Source organism: Anoplolepis gracilipes, chromosome 14 (assembly GCF_047496725.1).
Source record: "Anoplolepis gracilipes chromosome 14, ASM4749672v1, whole genome shotgun sequence".
Classification (NCBI taxonomy): domain Eukaryota; kingdom Metazoa; phylum Arthropoda; class Insecta; order Hymenoptera; family Formicidae; genus Anoplolepis; species Anoplolepis gracilipes.
In genome coordinates, this window is record NC_132983.1 from 3,948,754 (window position 1) to 3,965,851 (window position 17,098).

The window sequence follows — 17,098 nt, forward strand, 5'->3', positions numbered from 1 at the left end:
ATATATATATATAAAATACCATTTTTTTAATCACAACCATTGTTACGTCAATATAAATTATGTCATTCTCTGATGTGTACTTAATACTACTCAGGAATGGAAATACGATTTCCTTGGAGTGTTTTTTATGTGTTACGCGCGAATTTTATTCCCAACATCTCGCAGCAGGATACTCGTCAGGGTCTTCCTCGTGTCTGGCACGTGACGCCAGAAAAAAAACGATTACCTCGGCCGCCGGTCGGGATTAAGAAGACAATTTGACGGAAAGAAGATTACTCGACACCGGCCGCGGGCCGCGTCACTAAAGAACCACTGGCGCTTTCTCCGGTAATACATTTCGCGTGATAGACATTAACGCCGTATTTCGCGTACTTTATGATCTTTCTTCTGGTGTCGTCGAAACGAGGATACACTGCGTGACTCGAGATATCCCACCGTCATGTCAGCTCGCCATCACAGATCCAAATACCAAGACCGTAAATCCGGTCGTTCGAATATCCAACCGAATAATATCTCGCTACGCGTCTCGAAAAACACGATGACGACCAAAAAATCCTTTATCAAAATTAGCGGCTTTATCGCGAAGACAAACATCGTTTTGCGCTTAACTTTCACATCAAGGAACAACCGCTTATACTGTGAATCGTTCCCTTTCGAGAATTTTATTTTCTGATAATATTGTAAATCGATTACATCGCAATAAAAACGTGCGCATATCGGTCGTATGCTAAATTTATTCCGTTTCAAACATCCTGGATATCACGGATGAGATGAAATCTTGTTTGTCACGCGTAAAAGAAGAGATCCGTTTCTTCTTTTTTTTTGGGAGAGGGCGATACAAATTTTTCTTCCAAGTAACATCTATTTGATATATTATTATAAAAATCTAGAAATGCCAAGCGCACGAACACACACACGCACACACACATTGATCTTTATTCATATTTAACTTAAATTTTCTGCTAAACAAAATTACGATCGTGATGTTTAATCTGAAACGTGCATATGACATACATATGTTTCGATTCTATCATTTTATAGTTCCACCTTTTTCATGCATAAGGTAATGTAACTGGTAATTGATCACATTGATGATCGTAAAGATAAACATCTCAGAATAAATGAAAGAAAGTGATTAAAATACTCGTATGCGCATCAAAAAGGAAAAGAAAATAATAAGACAAAAATCAACGAAAGGTATATCGTAGTAATTTTTATCGATATTTTTGAAATTATCATTCGATTAATTATTATTCGAATGTCAAAAGATAATTCATAATTTGTTACAGAATAATAGCAATTAGCATATTAACATGTCAAATTGAAAAAAATATAAGAAGAATGACATTTTTGCACTGAATATTATAAAATAAAATATCGTAATATAATAAATGTCGCACTATTATAACATCTCAAAACCCTTCGTGAAAATGTAAATCCGGTAATATCACAAGTGTGACCACTACAACGTATAATCGAAACGAATGATTTAATCCAATGATTTATGATTATTAATGCGCGGCGCCTGTAGTCTCTTTGAATCAGTATCTAATAACGCAATTAATTCGCTAATTAGATTATGGGCAACGCATTTTTTATTTATGATGTATGACAAATTACTGTGAAACGATTATAAAACAGAAATAAATTTTATCCCAGCGGTTTTCTTTAGCAAAACCGAAAACTCACGCATTATCATATATCATAATTATACCATATTCTACGATTATCTCTGATCATTTCAGTTAAGAAAAAATGTTAAAAAATATTTACTAGCTTATCATAAAAAAGCATAAGACGTATTAAAATTTCATCGTAGCAATTTTATTGCAAATTATAGAATTAGATTAACTCTAAAATTTTTTTAATTTGTTTAACCTAGCGAAATCCATAAAAAAGTAATAAAAACCCATGAAGCGTGTTTAATTCGAATTTCGAGATTTATATTGTTACACTTTTCCATGCGTCTGGTTGGCGATCAATGACGTTGAAAAGAGAATATTAATTCAATTTGGTGACAGTTTCTTGATAGTTCGATGTGGTAGAACCGTGTAGTATATGCTACTTCCAAATAATAAAAATAGTAAAAATGCATGTTTAAGCAAATATAAATTACTATTTTACTATAATAACTATTATAATTCTATAAATATTTTTGATAAATTTGTAAAATATTTATTTATTACAAATAATTTTTATCATATTGTCGTCTTTGCTGATCTATCATCGCATCCAAAACTTAATAAAGTTTATTCAACATCATCAACCAATCAATAATATATACAGTTTAACAATTTAATAGATTTAATATTAAATTAATACACTTTTCTTAATATCAATACATTACATTTACTAATTGCACTTACGAAATATGACACTTCATGAACATTCACTTCACAATGTCATCGCTTGTCAATCAGACACACGGAAAAAGTGCAATAATATAAATCTCGAAATTTGATAATTTATACGAACTAAGTTTTTCCAATTTATTAAGAAGCACAATCGAGAATAGAAGTAAGAATCACGGACAATGAGATACTCACATTTAGCTCCATCTTTGTGAAGCTTCCTCGATACTTCTTGAAATTCTAAATACTCCTTGTTAGATGGCGATTCTGGTCGGTTGTAAGATATACGAGAACAAAAAATAAATCCGTCTAGAACGATCCATTGAAATGCACAAAGACACGACAATTATTGAAAAGATCACCAGAATTAGTCGCGCGGATCACTTAATAAAATGATTGTCCGTTGCCCATTAAAAGCTAATTATTTGAATGCGCGGGTATAATTTTTATCTAATTGTTATAATTAAATAAAAATTATATCCGTGCATTCGAATAATTAGCTTTTAATGGGTATATAAAATAATTTAATATAGTATATTAGTGTTGTTTTAAAAAATTTTCCTCAAGTACTGATATGGCGTCCCATTATCAAACTATAAAGAATGATCGGCAGAACTTCTAAGGCTCTACCGACAACTGGTTCCACGTATACGTGCAAATATGCACGCACACTTAATGATTTTCAGCTCCGTAATTATGCGATAAAGGATTATCCGCAATTCGTTATCATGACGTGACCCTAATTATTATCGTCAACTCGATTGCACCTCGTTAATTGCACGGAATGGAACATAAAACATCTGCTGCTTGCGCTTTCGAATTACATCTTTTGAAAAATGTCGTTATATTAAAATACAAAACAAAATAACTTTTATACATCTAAATCGAAATTTATGCAAATAAAATATTTATTTTTGATGTTATAATACTGCTAACACAAAATGTATTTTTTAAATTATAAATTATTAAATATTTATAGTAAATATTAATATGATAATAACGAATAGTATAAAGTTCAAAATAAATATTAAAAAAGAAAATATTTCGAGAATACTTTTCTAAATAATATCTCTTAATAGAGATATTACGCTTTTATTACATCATAGTTGAGCCAAAAACGATTAGACTAAAAAATTGCACGTCTAAAAAAAAGCATTGATCACATATGCATTTCAATAAATATTTGTGAAAATATATTCAAGGTAATATTCTCTAATTAATAGTAATAGCCTCGAGGAACCGGAAAAGATACGCGATTGATTATATATTTCTTTATTTTTGTCTTCTGCATCTCATTGACCGGTCATCGTCGTTATAGTATTTTTCTTTTGTGAGCGAATAATTGATAACCCGGTGACAGATATTTAATGATCCGTGTATCAAATACTGATAACATATTCATAAAACATTCTATATAATAAAACTACTAGAAAATGTGTAATTTAATCAATTCTCTGCAGCCTCTCATGTCCATTTTCTTTTCTATAGTATAATAATTTTTTTAAAATTAGTTACGCATTGATTAAAACATTTATAAATAATAAGATATCCGTAGAAATAGCGAGTTAAAAGAGATTAAAGAAAAAACGCTTTGAAATTTTGTCACAATTCAAAAATTGCAAAGAAATTTTACTTTTTTCAGTTCAGTTTATCAAGTGACATTTTGACATCCTTCCAAAAATGTTATCTACGTTTTTGCATATATTATAGCAGTGTACATTATTCTTGGCATCTGCACCGTACTTCCGCTATCGTTAAAATAGCTGCCAAAATTACTCGAATCTTTTGTAGCCAAAATAGTGCACCGAACTTATAATCAGTTTTAAAGGAGGGTTGTTATTCGAACTATAAAAACTTTAGGATTTCAAATTTAAAAAACATTGATGAACAATTTTTGAAAATTACTTTTCTAAAATAAGAGTTCTTTCTTTTCTAAATAACTTTAAAGTTCTTACATTTTTAGCGGATGTTTATAAGATTACTTTCTCACTTGTCAACTTACTATTAAAAAATATAAATTAATTTCTCAAAAAAATTATCAATTTTTTCATAATATAAATATTCATCGACTTTCAATCACGTTTACGTTATCTTTACAGCAATCCATAAAAATAAAACATTCCTAAATATGTTAAATATGAAATAAGAAACTAATTGACTTTGACCCCACGTGTATCGCCCGACATAGTATTCAAGCGCACATTTATACACACATCGCGTAGACCAGTTTGCTCGTGTGACAGAGGAAAAGATTTGTTAGGAAGTTACGTGATCTGTTTTAATCGCAAAAATGCATCTTTCGTAATTAAATAAAAAATCACAAAGTCATAATGTTTAAAAAAGTATTTTGATATCTTGCTATCAGGCATTTATTATCCTCTAGCTATCTATTAAAAACATTTAAAATTGGTTTATTTATTACGTGCAAATATATACTTATTTTAGGATTTAATTAATTAATAAATTAATACATTCTTAAATATTTGATATTGAATATTGAATAGCCGTTTATAGACTTTTGTTTTCGACTACTTTTTTAAAGTATATACGAATGCAGCACACAGTGAATCATTGTAAGGATGAGGAAGCTGAAACTGCTCATCTTTGCGCAATTAAACTGACAAACAATATAATATTCTGTCAAGAATATGGTTCCGTTCATCTGCAAGTTATTAATGTTACCATAAAACAGACAGCAAAATCATGAAACCAGCCAACGAAAATACAATGCCTACCGTGTGTCATCATTAATCTGTCGGTCAGTTTCGCATTATCCCTAATGTTCCGTTAGAAAATTAGCGCCTTAACTGGCGTTAACCTCGTTTTGCACACGTGTGCATCGTTCATTATCGCTCATATCAAATGGAAACAAAGTACGAAAGTCTACATCAGATACACAATAATGTCCTATAATACTTAATTGAGACGATGATTAAAAAAGGTATAATAAGTAAAATAATATTTTAAAAAAAATATCTATATAAATTATTGTGTATTTATATCTCATTTTCTTCGAAAAAAAAATAATGAAAGCTGGTTACAGCATTCTTGCAATGTGATTAATAATATCGATGAATAAAATTGAAGATACTTTCGAGAATGTGCATTTCTTGTGTAAGATAAAATAAAAATTTTACTTTAGTTTTTTAAATACTTCCTTTTTCAAAATAAACTTATATTTTATCAACATTATGTTTCAATTAGTGATCTTTCGAACTATCAAAATTATTAAAAAACATAAATTTACATGTTTATGCAATACTAACATATATAATTCTTGTAGTTTAATTTCAAATAAATTGTTTACTCGAGTTTGTATAATTGAATTTATATAGAGTTAGTTTTAAAATTTACCTCTTCTCGCGCATATTAATAATACCTAATTTGCTTTGTATTGATATTTTACACGAGAAAATCTCACTTACATTTAGATTTAAATGTGTATCGTACTAGACTACAAAGCAGGAATAAAGTATATTCACAAAAGAAATAATCACGCGAGAAAATAATCGTAGTAATTCTCAAATAATGTTAGAAATAGCCAAACAGTTTTAGAAATCTTTCTAAATCAGATAAAAGAGTTGTAAATAATAATAGAAATGAGTTTTATTAACTTGCCAGTAATTCTCACCTCGCACCTAATAATCTTACTATTGTAAGAATGCAATAAAACTCGCTATTCATGAAGATACTATTTCTGTTTCAGCGCGAGTACACAGAGGACTGTGTTTTCAACGAGACCTTGGAACAACATAATTACAATACGTACAGTTCAGTACGCTGGTCTACGGCAAAGAAGACACTGTACCTCGGCTTGAATCGTCACGGCCAGCCGAGGAGAGTACAAGCTAAAGGTCACAACCTGGGCAGACTGTCGGCCTACGCCCGGGTGTTGACGCAGATGGCTCCATTTGATCGGGTGGAAGCTCTACAGAGGCGGATGTTGGGCGCACAGCACAATGTGCGTCATCGACATCACGACCATGGCCATCGTCGTGTGCACGCCGGTGACGTAGCCCAACAGTCCCTCTGTCCCACTCTGCCGGACCAAGAGAAGGACGGCAGGGACAGGTTCAGATGTCGTAAACGAAAGAAGAGGAAGAAGCGAAGGCGACGGTGCAGACCGGGCGAGCAACCCGGTCCCCAATGCCGAGTCGCCGAGGGATTGTCGTCTACTATGAGTCCCACATCGGATACCGACGCGTCTTCGGAGATGAGCAACATCACTACCCCAGAATCTAAGAGATCCTGCGAGGGGGCGGCCAGCGAGGAGGCCTGCAGACGTCAGGCTCTTTCGGTACCGGCGAAGAAGCGGAAGTCGCGGATAGGCGGCGGCGGCGGCGGGAATCTCACACTCAACAACGGTAAGAACAAAGCATCAACGTCAAATGCGAAAAAGCCAAACGTCAACGTCGCCGATAGTCAAAGTAAAAAGCCTGATTTGACGGACGGGAAAAAGACGAAGAGGAAGGGCCCGCCGAGCAGAGGGAACTCGATGGTCCTGCCGTCCCGAAAGCAGTACGAGTCTGGTACGAATCAGGCCTTTTTGCCGTCAACAGTGCCTACCAGCGAGGTGCTGCAGGTTTCGACAGCCACATCGTCTTCGTCGCCGTCTCCTCATGGTGGGTCAACCGCTCCCTTCTCCGCCAGAAGGCTGAATTCGCCATCGTCTAGCCGTAAGAGACCGCTGTCGTCTTCGAGGAATCACGTCACGAGACCGATGAGCTCGCATAGGAAAGGAAAGTCGTTTTCAATTTCGGCTAGATCGAAATCGATACCGATAAGCGAAATAAATCTACCGTCAACCACCAAAGTTCCTGAAACCACGAGCGCGTGGTATGCCACATCTTTTCCTCAACTTCCTCAATCCTCGTTAGTTCCCTCCCCTTCGTCCTTCCTCTGGCAGAAATCGGCTGAAAACTCGACAAATTCGCTGTCAAACTCTTCGCTTGTTAACGAGGAGTCGCGCTCAACCGTTACGAGCGAATTTACGACCGAAATGGTAGAGTCGACTACGGAGGCGACATCCAGATTAGATGAGGAAGACGGTAAAGACAATGGTTCCAGTATGATTGAGACAATCCCGAAAACGACTATGAGATTTCCTATAGAGCGATTGGCAATGTGACATCCTCGTTTTTTGAACGGTGAGAAGAATAATATTTATACGCGAATGTCATTGTAAACTTATGTGTATATAAGAATCACTCTATACGTACTACAACTCACTCCACATTCATGTACAACAGGTGTACGCGTAACGTATGATATACATCGTGCCGAGTTTCAAAACTCACGATATGAGAGGATCGATGTAGTTACAGTTTCGATGAAATCAAATTATAACTTCAAGTTTAAAAATATTTTAAGAAATAATCAATTTTATGCATATAAAATTTCGAAATTTATTTAATGATTTATTAAAAGTATTTTTTTCTAGAAAATTAAAATGATTAAAGTTTTTATCATTTGATTGCTGACTAAAAAAAATTTGCTTTTAATAATATCTTAAACTTACGTATGTGTATTCTTACTTGAGACATATATGATTAGTGACATATGTAAAGAACGATTTTCGAAATTTTAGTTTTTATACGCTAATTTATAGAATTTATTATAAAATATTTTTAATTTGTTCTTTTTAGTTCTTTATTAATTCCAATAATATCAAGAGTATCTAAATATCATTCTATAATAATTTTTATACAATCTTTAAATATAGTCTATATAAAAAAATTTATTTTCTTTAAATATACAAAGAAGAATTAAAAAAAAATAAAAAACTAAAATTTTTTATAAAATTATAAAACGCAAAAATCGAAAAAGAATTATCTATAATTTGATAATAAAGTTACTCGGTAATAAGAATTAAAAGCCTCTCTCGATATTTATTGATAATGCATTAATGAAACTCTAAAAACATTTTAGTATTGTTAAAAATTAAAAATTAATAATGGGATTTTGTTCACAGAACTCGTTTCTACATCGGTCTTCGCGCGAGATTTACGTGGCGAGAGAGACGGTTCGTGTCGAGATTCAATTAACATTGATAAGTGTAAGTCAGTCTCGCTGTTCAGGCAAAGACGAGAGCATGCCGGCTAAAATGTGTTTCTTACGCTTATTATCCAAAAAAAGATAATTACTGGATCGAGAATATCAAACGGCCAGATAACAAGCACGAAATACAATTTTAATTTCAAAGTACTTTCCTTGGCGGCAAAACAGGTCACGGAGCTCATACGGGCGTGGCGAATGAACTAACTGCATATCTTTTACGTGGTGTACGTGGTTTCCGTAATCTTTGATTTTATAAACAAAACTCTCTTTGATTGTAATTGTTTTATTAGAAAATGTAAATTAATGTAATACTCGCAATATGTAGTTTTTGAACTCTTTTTGTTTGAATTTTTTAAACATTTTGAGAGACTAATATTTCTCTTTAAAATTTATTAATTTTAAAGAATCTTTACATTAATAACGAAATTTATTTATAGATAAAGTTTGCTCACAAAGAAAAGCCACTGCGCTTTTAAAATATTGATACAATCGAGTCAGTTATTTTAAAAAGAATGCACATGTATCTAAAGAAAAAAAATATTTTAATTTTATTTCTCACATTATTTTCAAAGTGAATAGGTTAATCAAGATATAATGATATGTAACCTATATCATTAGATATTTCAATTTATATTAATGACCCTTTCAATAGTTTTATATAACAACTACAGAGCATATTTCCAACATGACAATTTAGGTATGTATCTTTATCGCATATTTAAATCAAAACTATCTCTCATAACATTACTATATTAGACACGAATATGACATAAATCTAATCGCGAGTAGAAAATTATGTAAATAAAAATGAAAAATATATATGTATATTCACATATATATATATATATATATATATATATATATATATATATATATATATAACGAGTCACATTTATATCAAACTGCAAATTTAAAAGCAAATCATCTATATTAATATTTGCACAAATTAATATGATGTTTGCAAATTATAATGTTATCGAATTAAAACGTTGTCCAAAATTATATAATATTTCTACTAGACAGATGTTGAGTAAAATGACAATATTATTATTTCTTTTTTATTAACATATTATAAACTGCTCTCGTCTCGCCGCGTACATCGATATATAGAAAGCTCTGTGTATAATATTTTACTGGCAAACTACGTCCTAATTAGCGAGATTAGCGTATAAGTATAAGAAATTAATAACGGGATTTTAGTGAATGAGGAGCATAAGACAATAAGCGACTTGAAGGAAGAGATGTGAACGAAAAAAATCAACTTTAGGAGGAAATGCAATTGTTCTCGAGACGGTAATAGAAATCGAATTATAAGAAGATGAGTTATCCAATAAAAATTAATAGTCTCGTAAATTACGCTTCTCGTATAAAATTAAACAAGTGTTTCCGATTACGCTTAATGTAATGTTTCTTAATGAAATAATTTTTTAATTAGCATAAATTATATACAAATTGTAGGATATAAAAAGAATGAATCTAGCTATTTACGTTTAGGTACTACATGAAGAAATTTGTACGAGCGATTAGTCAAATTGTGAGTTTTAAGCTCACGATTTCACGCTCACGAATAAAACGCGATCTTCTACGAGCGACGTGTATAATTAAATTTGGAACCATGTAAAGTAAATTCGTTCAATGTAATTTCAGTATTTATAAGAAAGCGAAGTGACACACTGGTTTTTCTTTTATTTTATCAAGGAGATCAACTATATATAATCAAATCGATGCAAATTATACGTGCTGATTTCTCAATTTTATTTACTCGATCATTTTCACCAATTTTATTTTCAAAACCCGTTTTGCTTGACAGTACCGATGTGAAAATTATAAAGGTCTCAATTACAATTAGATTATAATCAAATTTGCCGCAAAATTAAGATTTAATCAATCAATCAAAATATTATCGTGAGCAAATAATCGATGTCTAGGTGTAGACTAGAACAAATCTTTAATGAAACAGGTATTTAACAGAATTGTTCTCCGTTGAATTTTGTAAATTTTTAACTCTTTTTCAATTTCATGAAATCAGCTTTAATGTTATCGTAAAAAATATATAGCCAGAAGAAACGTTTTCCAGACATAATTGATTGATAATGAATCAGATAATGACATTACAAAATGTACTTTATATTGACGATTTCTGTTACAGTTTGAATTTTTATGAAAATTACTCGATTATCGAATGCCGTTCCAAGAGTTCAATTACTCATTATCAACGAAAAGCTATCACGACTCCTTGTTTCTGCAATTAAGAGTTTCATCGAATCTAGATAGATATCATATCTGTGAAAAAAGTCTCAATCTCACTGCGATTTTTTTTCCTTTTTTTGTAGAAGCGACCTATTAATATAGTAGCATATTTATTAAAGACTTATTTATTGTAAACAGTTGAATCCGTGTACATAAATCTCCGATCATTACTCATCAATCATGCGCATCGATCATGTGTTCTACGTATGTTATGTTTGTCTTATAGGTATACGAATCCGTTGAAAATACATGATTGTATTTCTACTTCAAGAGAAAAAACCTTTCAGTAATTCATTGAATAAAATATGACAGAATGGACGCGTCTATAATTTGATTACACTAATATTAAAATGTTCTATGCAAAGCAAGTTGGTTCCCCATGCGTGGCAGAGAACTCATCATGTTGATAATAGACACTAGCAAAGTGAACTACTGCTTCCGGTAGAACTGAAATTAGACCACTTTGCGATGTAACAACGTGTTCTTCGTTTAAATTCAGCATATTTTATATTTGCAGAATATAACAAAAAGCTATATAATGACAAATAGATGAAGCATTTGACGCTTTATCCAAATCATTCAATCAATACAATTCTCGACAAGTTTATATTACTGTAAAAATTATTAATGCAATAATATATAAGAGTTGTTTATTTTATGATAGGTGCTTTCAAAATATGCACAAAATTTTATTAGAATTCTAATTAAAATTTTTGAAATTTATAATATGAAATAAGATTTTATTGTTAATTTGCATTGCCTAATTGTTACAATGACGATAACAGTCTCTATGCTTCATTTCACGAGACTAAATCCTGCGGAATAGATTTGCTATCGTAAAGCATACCTACAATATTTTCTCGTTATTATTATACTTGACAAACTGGCAGAAGAGAAAGGTTTTTCTCGTGGTTATCTCACTGTCAAGTTCCTGCAGTTCATTACAGGATCATTGATATTTTCAACAGATTCTGAATTGTCTTAATAAAATAAACGTACACACGCGTGTTGGCGATTGAAATAATAAGCTTTGACAGGATAAAAGACTTACGAATTAGTGCTTATAGACTGTACGAGTTTAACAAAGAGATAAAAAGTTTGTAAAATTTAGAAAGATGTATATGGATGCGCGAACGTGATGCTTATCAAGATGGCTTAAAGTAACTAGTAATAGTGACATGGATAGAAGAACTTCCTAAGTTACAAGGATATAATTTCTGATATGCTGTTTCTTATATGTAATTATATTTTCAGATTAATTCTAGAGATGGAACGATAGAGATACTATGTTATGTCATTATTATAGATATTTAACTCCGATCCATGTCGCCTAAATCTAAGATAACAAAAATATTTAAAAAATGGCACATGATGCAGATGAAAAATTGAAGAAAACTGGCTTGAAATTTAATATTACATAAAATGTTTTCTTGTTTGTCAAAAAAATCTACTTGTAAGCTAAAATTATATTTCTGAAGAATCGTATTTTGTAAAATAAATAATGCAGTTAATGAATTATGAATAATAAAATGATACGTAAGCACGACCGCGCATCGTCGGCATAATTCCAGATTCAAAGATTGAAACAGAATCAGTCTAGCACTGCCATTGTTTTGAGATATATTTAATTTTTTTATAGACTGAAACTCTCTATTAAGATTATAGAAGAATATTTAATTAATAAATTGACAAAGGGGCCGATTGAAATTTTTCATCTGCGGATGTTTAATATAAAACAGAGATACTACAGCCCCAAAATGATTTGTCCTCTCTGAGCAAAACATCCCGTGAATTTTCGATAGTATCTTGTGATATGAGATTCTCAAAATCCACGATTTCTTTTCTTTTCTACCCCATTTTCCAGGAAATATATTTCTTTTCGTCATCTTCGCAAAAGAGGATAAAAGGAAGAAGAGAGAAAGGGAGCGAATATTGAAATATGATCAACAAATCGATAAAATTCTGATTATAAATCCGAGCAATTCTCGCGAATGTGTATCTTTTGTTCATTTTCTCTCTTACTTCCCTGGATGCAGAACCCCACCATATCGTCGCCATATAATTTTTAGAAGTAATAAAAGAAATATTATTGAATATATAAATACTGAGTTATTATTAAATCTTGATATATACCTTACCGTGTATAATAATCACACACATTCCCAAATATACAGTAATTTCATCCCATTTTTATTAGAAACAAAATCATAAAAATTATAATATATTTTTTAAATTAATAAAGTTAAAAATAAGAGACAATTACATATATATATCTCTCTAAGCAATTATATCGTCTTTACTTTCTATTACATTTGTGATTTATCCTCCGTAGTTTATTTTAATCTCGATCAAATAAATATATACGTCATAATTTAAAAGAACAATATTAAAAAATCTTTTACATTGAATTTCATTTGAATAAAATTATAAATTACAATTATCAATTTCTATATATATATATATATATGAAAAATTTCCGAATAAATTATAAAAACTTTACAATTGCAACACATTTTCAACTAAAAAATATGTTATCGTCATCGTAAAAATATAAAGAATTAAAGTTTCCTCTTCGGTTAGGTAATGTATCTTAATCAGAGAGGTTTAAGATATATGTGAATTCATTTACGATGCGTGAATTTATAATCGTTATGCGAGATTGGCTACGAAATATTGGTACAAGAATTTGCGAAACACTAACGGGTAAGTGCACGTAATATAAAATGTATATTATAAACTTATGGATGTAAACCCTGTCCGAGGATTCTAAACCGTCATAAAATTTCTCGCGAAAAAATTACACGAGACATGCTATTTAATGCGTGCTTGCTGAATGACATGGACATGTAAAAATAGTTTCATTATTATAACAAAGTAGTTATTACAAACATTGCTCTTAATGTAAAATAAGCGACTTATCGCGGCATTTTCGTGACGTAAATAAGCATAAAACATACGCCGGAAACTATTAAATCCGTATACATACACATATGTGGCTTGCAAGCACGCAGAAATATGGAAGCATGCAGAATATGGAGCGGCACTCACACCCTCCTTTGTTGTCTGCATCTCCTCCCATTGTTGTCCCGTACTATAATTAATGATCGATGCCACGATAAAGCGTAAAAGTCGCTCTATACACGGGAAAAGTACGTAGATTGTGGTGCATTGTCCGTTACCCTGTATTTACGTAATTCCTGTGCCCTTCTAGCAATTGTCTTTTAATAATCATATTTTCCGTGTAAAAATGTACCACCGTTAGAACACTAACTTTTTCCCAAATTAAACTTGTAGTGCTATATTTTAGCTCTGCTCATTAAAATTCTGAGCCTAAAAATATTTCATATAATTTACATGAAATTATAAATTTTAATAATTGCACAAATTTTTCTCTCAAATATTTATATGTAAAAATATATTGTCAGAGAAATATTAAATCTCCTTTAGATTATTTATAATCCACGAACAAATTCAAGACAAATATTTATTAATAATTTCATTAGTCGCGTATTTTGTATGTATATGTATGATATATATTTTGTATTGTATTTTATTCTTTCTTGTTTTTTTATCACACAACACATAAAAGTCTAAATAAAATTTTTATGTCAATTCTTGTTGCAAATTGTGAATAATCTAATGAATTACGAATATAATATATTTTAATAGATGTATATATGTGTACGTAAACACATATTGTGTTAATACACAATTCTTTATATCAATTTCAAAATGCGATACTGAAAAAAATATGCCAGTCACTTAAAAGATTTTATGAAATTATCCGCTTATACATCATGTGTTCCTCTAAATACTGTCGATTTTTCATGATACTTAGCTATTTATGATTATGGATCGTGATTATAATCATAATCTTCATAATCAATATAGCTGTAATTCTGATCTTTGGCCTGCAAAGCGCGTTTTTTAATTTATAATTAACATTCTTCGATGAATGTCTTCCGCCGTAAACTCTTGACCCATGAGTGAAACTACGTGTCTCACGGAATATTCGCTAATCATAATTGATTTTATAATTAGGCTTATAGATTTTTCAATCTTACTTTAGTTTGCTATCTTTGTCTATTTACGTAATTTAATACAATTTTACGTGAAAATGACATGGTTTACAAAATATTTTAAATGCTAATTAAAAAACAAATTAAAAATTTAAAAACAGGCCATAATATGTGTATAAAACTACTTTACTTTATCAGAACTTATTAGTGAAAATCGACGATATCTCGATAGTTATTACCAGTATCACTGTTATCATCAAGAATTTTCTATTCGCCGTATCCTTTACACATATGGATTAACTATATCGAAACTGATTATTCAAATTAGCAAAGATATCAAATCGTATTGATAAAGCATCCTTATGCAAACCTTATGTGTAACAAATCTATAATTCCTTAAAATATTTTGAGGCAATTCTCTTAAACTCAATTTTTCCTTGATATCTATAAAATATCAAACAAATATAAAATCATAATTATATTCAAAGCCGATATTATCTTTGAAAATTTGAATTTTTTATATAATTTTCAAAAATAGAAAGAATTCTATTATGTTGGTGTTTTGTTACTTACTTGAACATGTAAATATTTATTAATAATAGTAATAATAAATATACTATAAAATATAAAATTTACGGAGATATAAATTGATATTCAATTTTATTGTAAGATCTATTAAAAGTCAAATTCTACTTTTAAAAAAGATATTTTTCTTTGACTTGTGATAATCTTCCAGAAAATGCAACATTTCCCTTGCGACAGCAAGAAGTCTAATGCTGGTAAACTCGTTGTGCATTTCGATGCACTCATGTTACGCTAAGCAGTGTCAATGCATGCTCGCATTGCCGGTTATTTCACTCGGCGAGGCAGCTGCGGCATGAAGTCAAGTGGATTTTTATCCGCTTGTCCAAGCGAACTTGCTACACTTTCCGGGTATATTTCCTTAATCCGCGAGCCATAAACATTCTCTTGGATTCTTAGAGTAAAAATTATTTTCTCTTTTCAATGATTACAGTTGGCTGACCAAACATATATAATATATAAAAGTAGTTACTTAAAACTGTATGTGATTTACATACTAGATTTTGGATTTCCATGTTAAGAAATGTCTTTTTACTTTAAAATTTGGATTATACACGTATATACGTATATATGTCTTTAAAAAATATATATTTTTTAAATTTTTATTTAGATGTTATTTCAGATATATGATAGAAATATATAAATACACATCTAATATTTAAATAAAAATAATTTCATATATTATATATTTAGAATTTTTTATATGAGCATGTCTATATTGTTATATATATATTTTCCTTATTATATATTATAATTTATTGTTAGAAAAAAATGTGATTAAAAAAATGTATTGTTTTAAGATAGACAAGGAATCCAAGAAAGACTCAACAGTCAATACGCATTAAGAATAGTTTTGTAGTGAATAAATGGATGAATGGATTACAACAAAATAAAATAATTATTTCAGTTTAAAAAAAGAACAGGAAATATTTATTATTTATAGTATATTTAACTTAATTTTATTTTTTATAGAAATCACATTAATATTTAATAATAATATTTGTTAATAAATTTATAAATGTTTGTAAGTGTAATTATCAATTCTTTATATAATTAAATAATTATCTAATTATAATACGTCATTGTTATAACGTGTATCTAATTAATTTTAATTCTTTTTAATCCATTCATCCATTTCTTTGATAACCTCTCTTTAGTTATTATTACTAACTAGTTATAAAGCAAAGTTTTATTACAGATATTTTTACATAATCAATTTTGTATATCACATTATATTTGCATATTTGTCTATATCTTGTTTATAAATAATTTGCTTTACTTTATAAAAGAATTTAATATTATTAATTATTATCCAATATTATTCTTGAAAATGCTACTAATTGATGATAAAATTTATAATGTTTGAAGTGTTGTAGAAATATGGTTTTATAAAATATCAGATTCGAATAATAAAAAGTAATGCGAGCCTAATTTAACTGACAAAGGGTTAACTGAACCGAAATCGTTGTCGCGCTTGACGCGTTTGTGTGTTCCTTGTACTGTTGAAAAGATAGGAATAGAACTAAAGAGGGTCGTGCAGACGAAGGACGTTATGTAACGAGACGCTTCTTCACCCACGTCCCGACACCGCGTGACGCAACGCGAAAAGAGTTTATTCGAGTGGCGCGTGTGCTAAAATTACGCAGGCTAATATACGCACCGGTATTACGTTCTTAATACGTATCGACTGCCGTTGAGTCTTTTTTGGATTCCTTGTCTATCTTAAAACAATACATCTTTTAATCACATTTTTCTCTAACAATAAATTATAATAAGGAAAATATATGTAACACTATAGGCATGCTCATATAAAAGATTCTAAATATATAATGTATAAAA

The 17,098-nt window shown here is 30.3% G+C and overlaps 2 protein-coding genes across 4 annotated transcripts in view; one reads left to right on the forward strand and one right to left on the reverse strand.

Moving 5' to 3' along the window:
- Positions 1-9,188, forward strand: part of LOC140673440 (uncharacterized) — a 78,908-nt gene extending 69,720 nt beyond the window's left edge. Inside the window, exons 3-4 of one of the 2 annotated variants that reach the window (XM_072906429.1) lie at positions 6,058-7,498; positions 8,323-9,188. In XM_072906429.1, coding sequence (XP_072762530.1) covers positions 6,058-7,479 — 1,422 coding nt within the window. In that variant the 3' untranslated portion in view covers positions 7,480-7,498; positions 8,323-9,188. Of the gene's footprint in view, positions 1-6,057; positions 7,888-8,322 lie in introns of those variants that run through there. The other variant, XM_072906428.1, reaches the window with a different exon arrangement.
- LOC140673443 (uncharacterized) overlaps positions 1-17,098 on the reverse strand; it is a 159,949-nt gene that overhangs the window by 141,253 nt on the left and 1,598 nt on the right. The window lies entirely within an intron of this gene.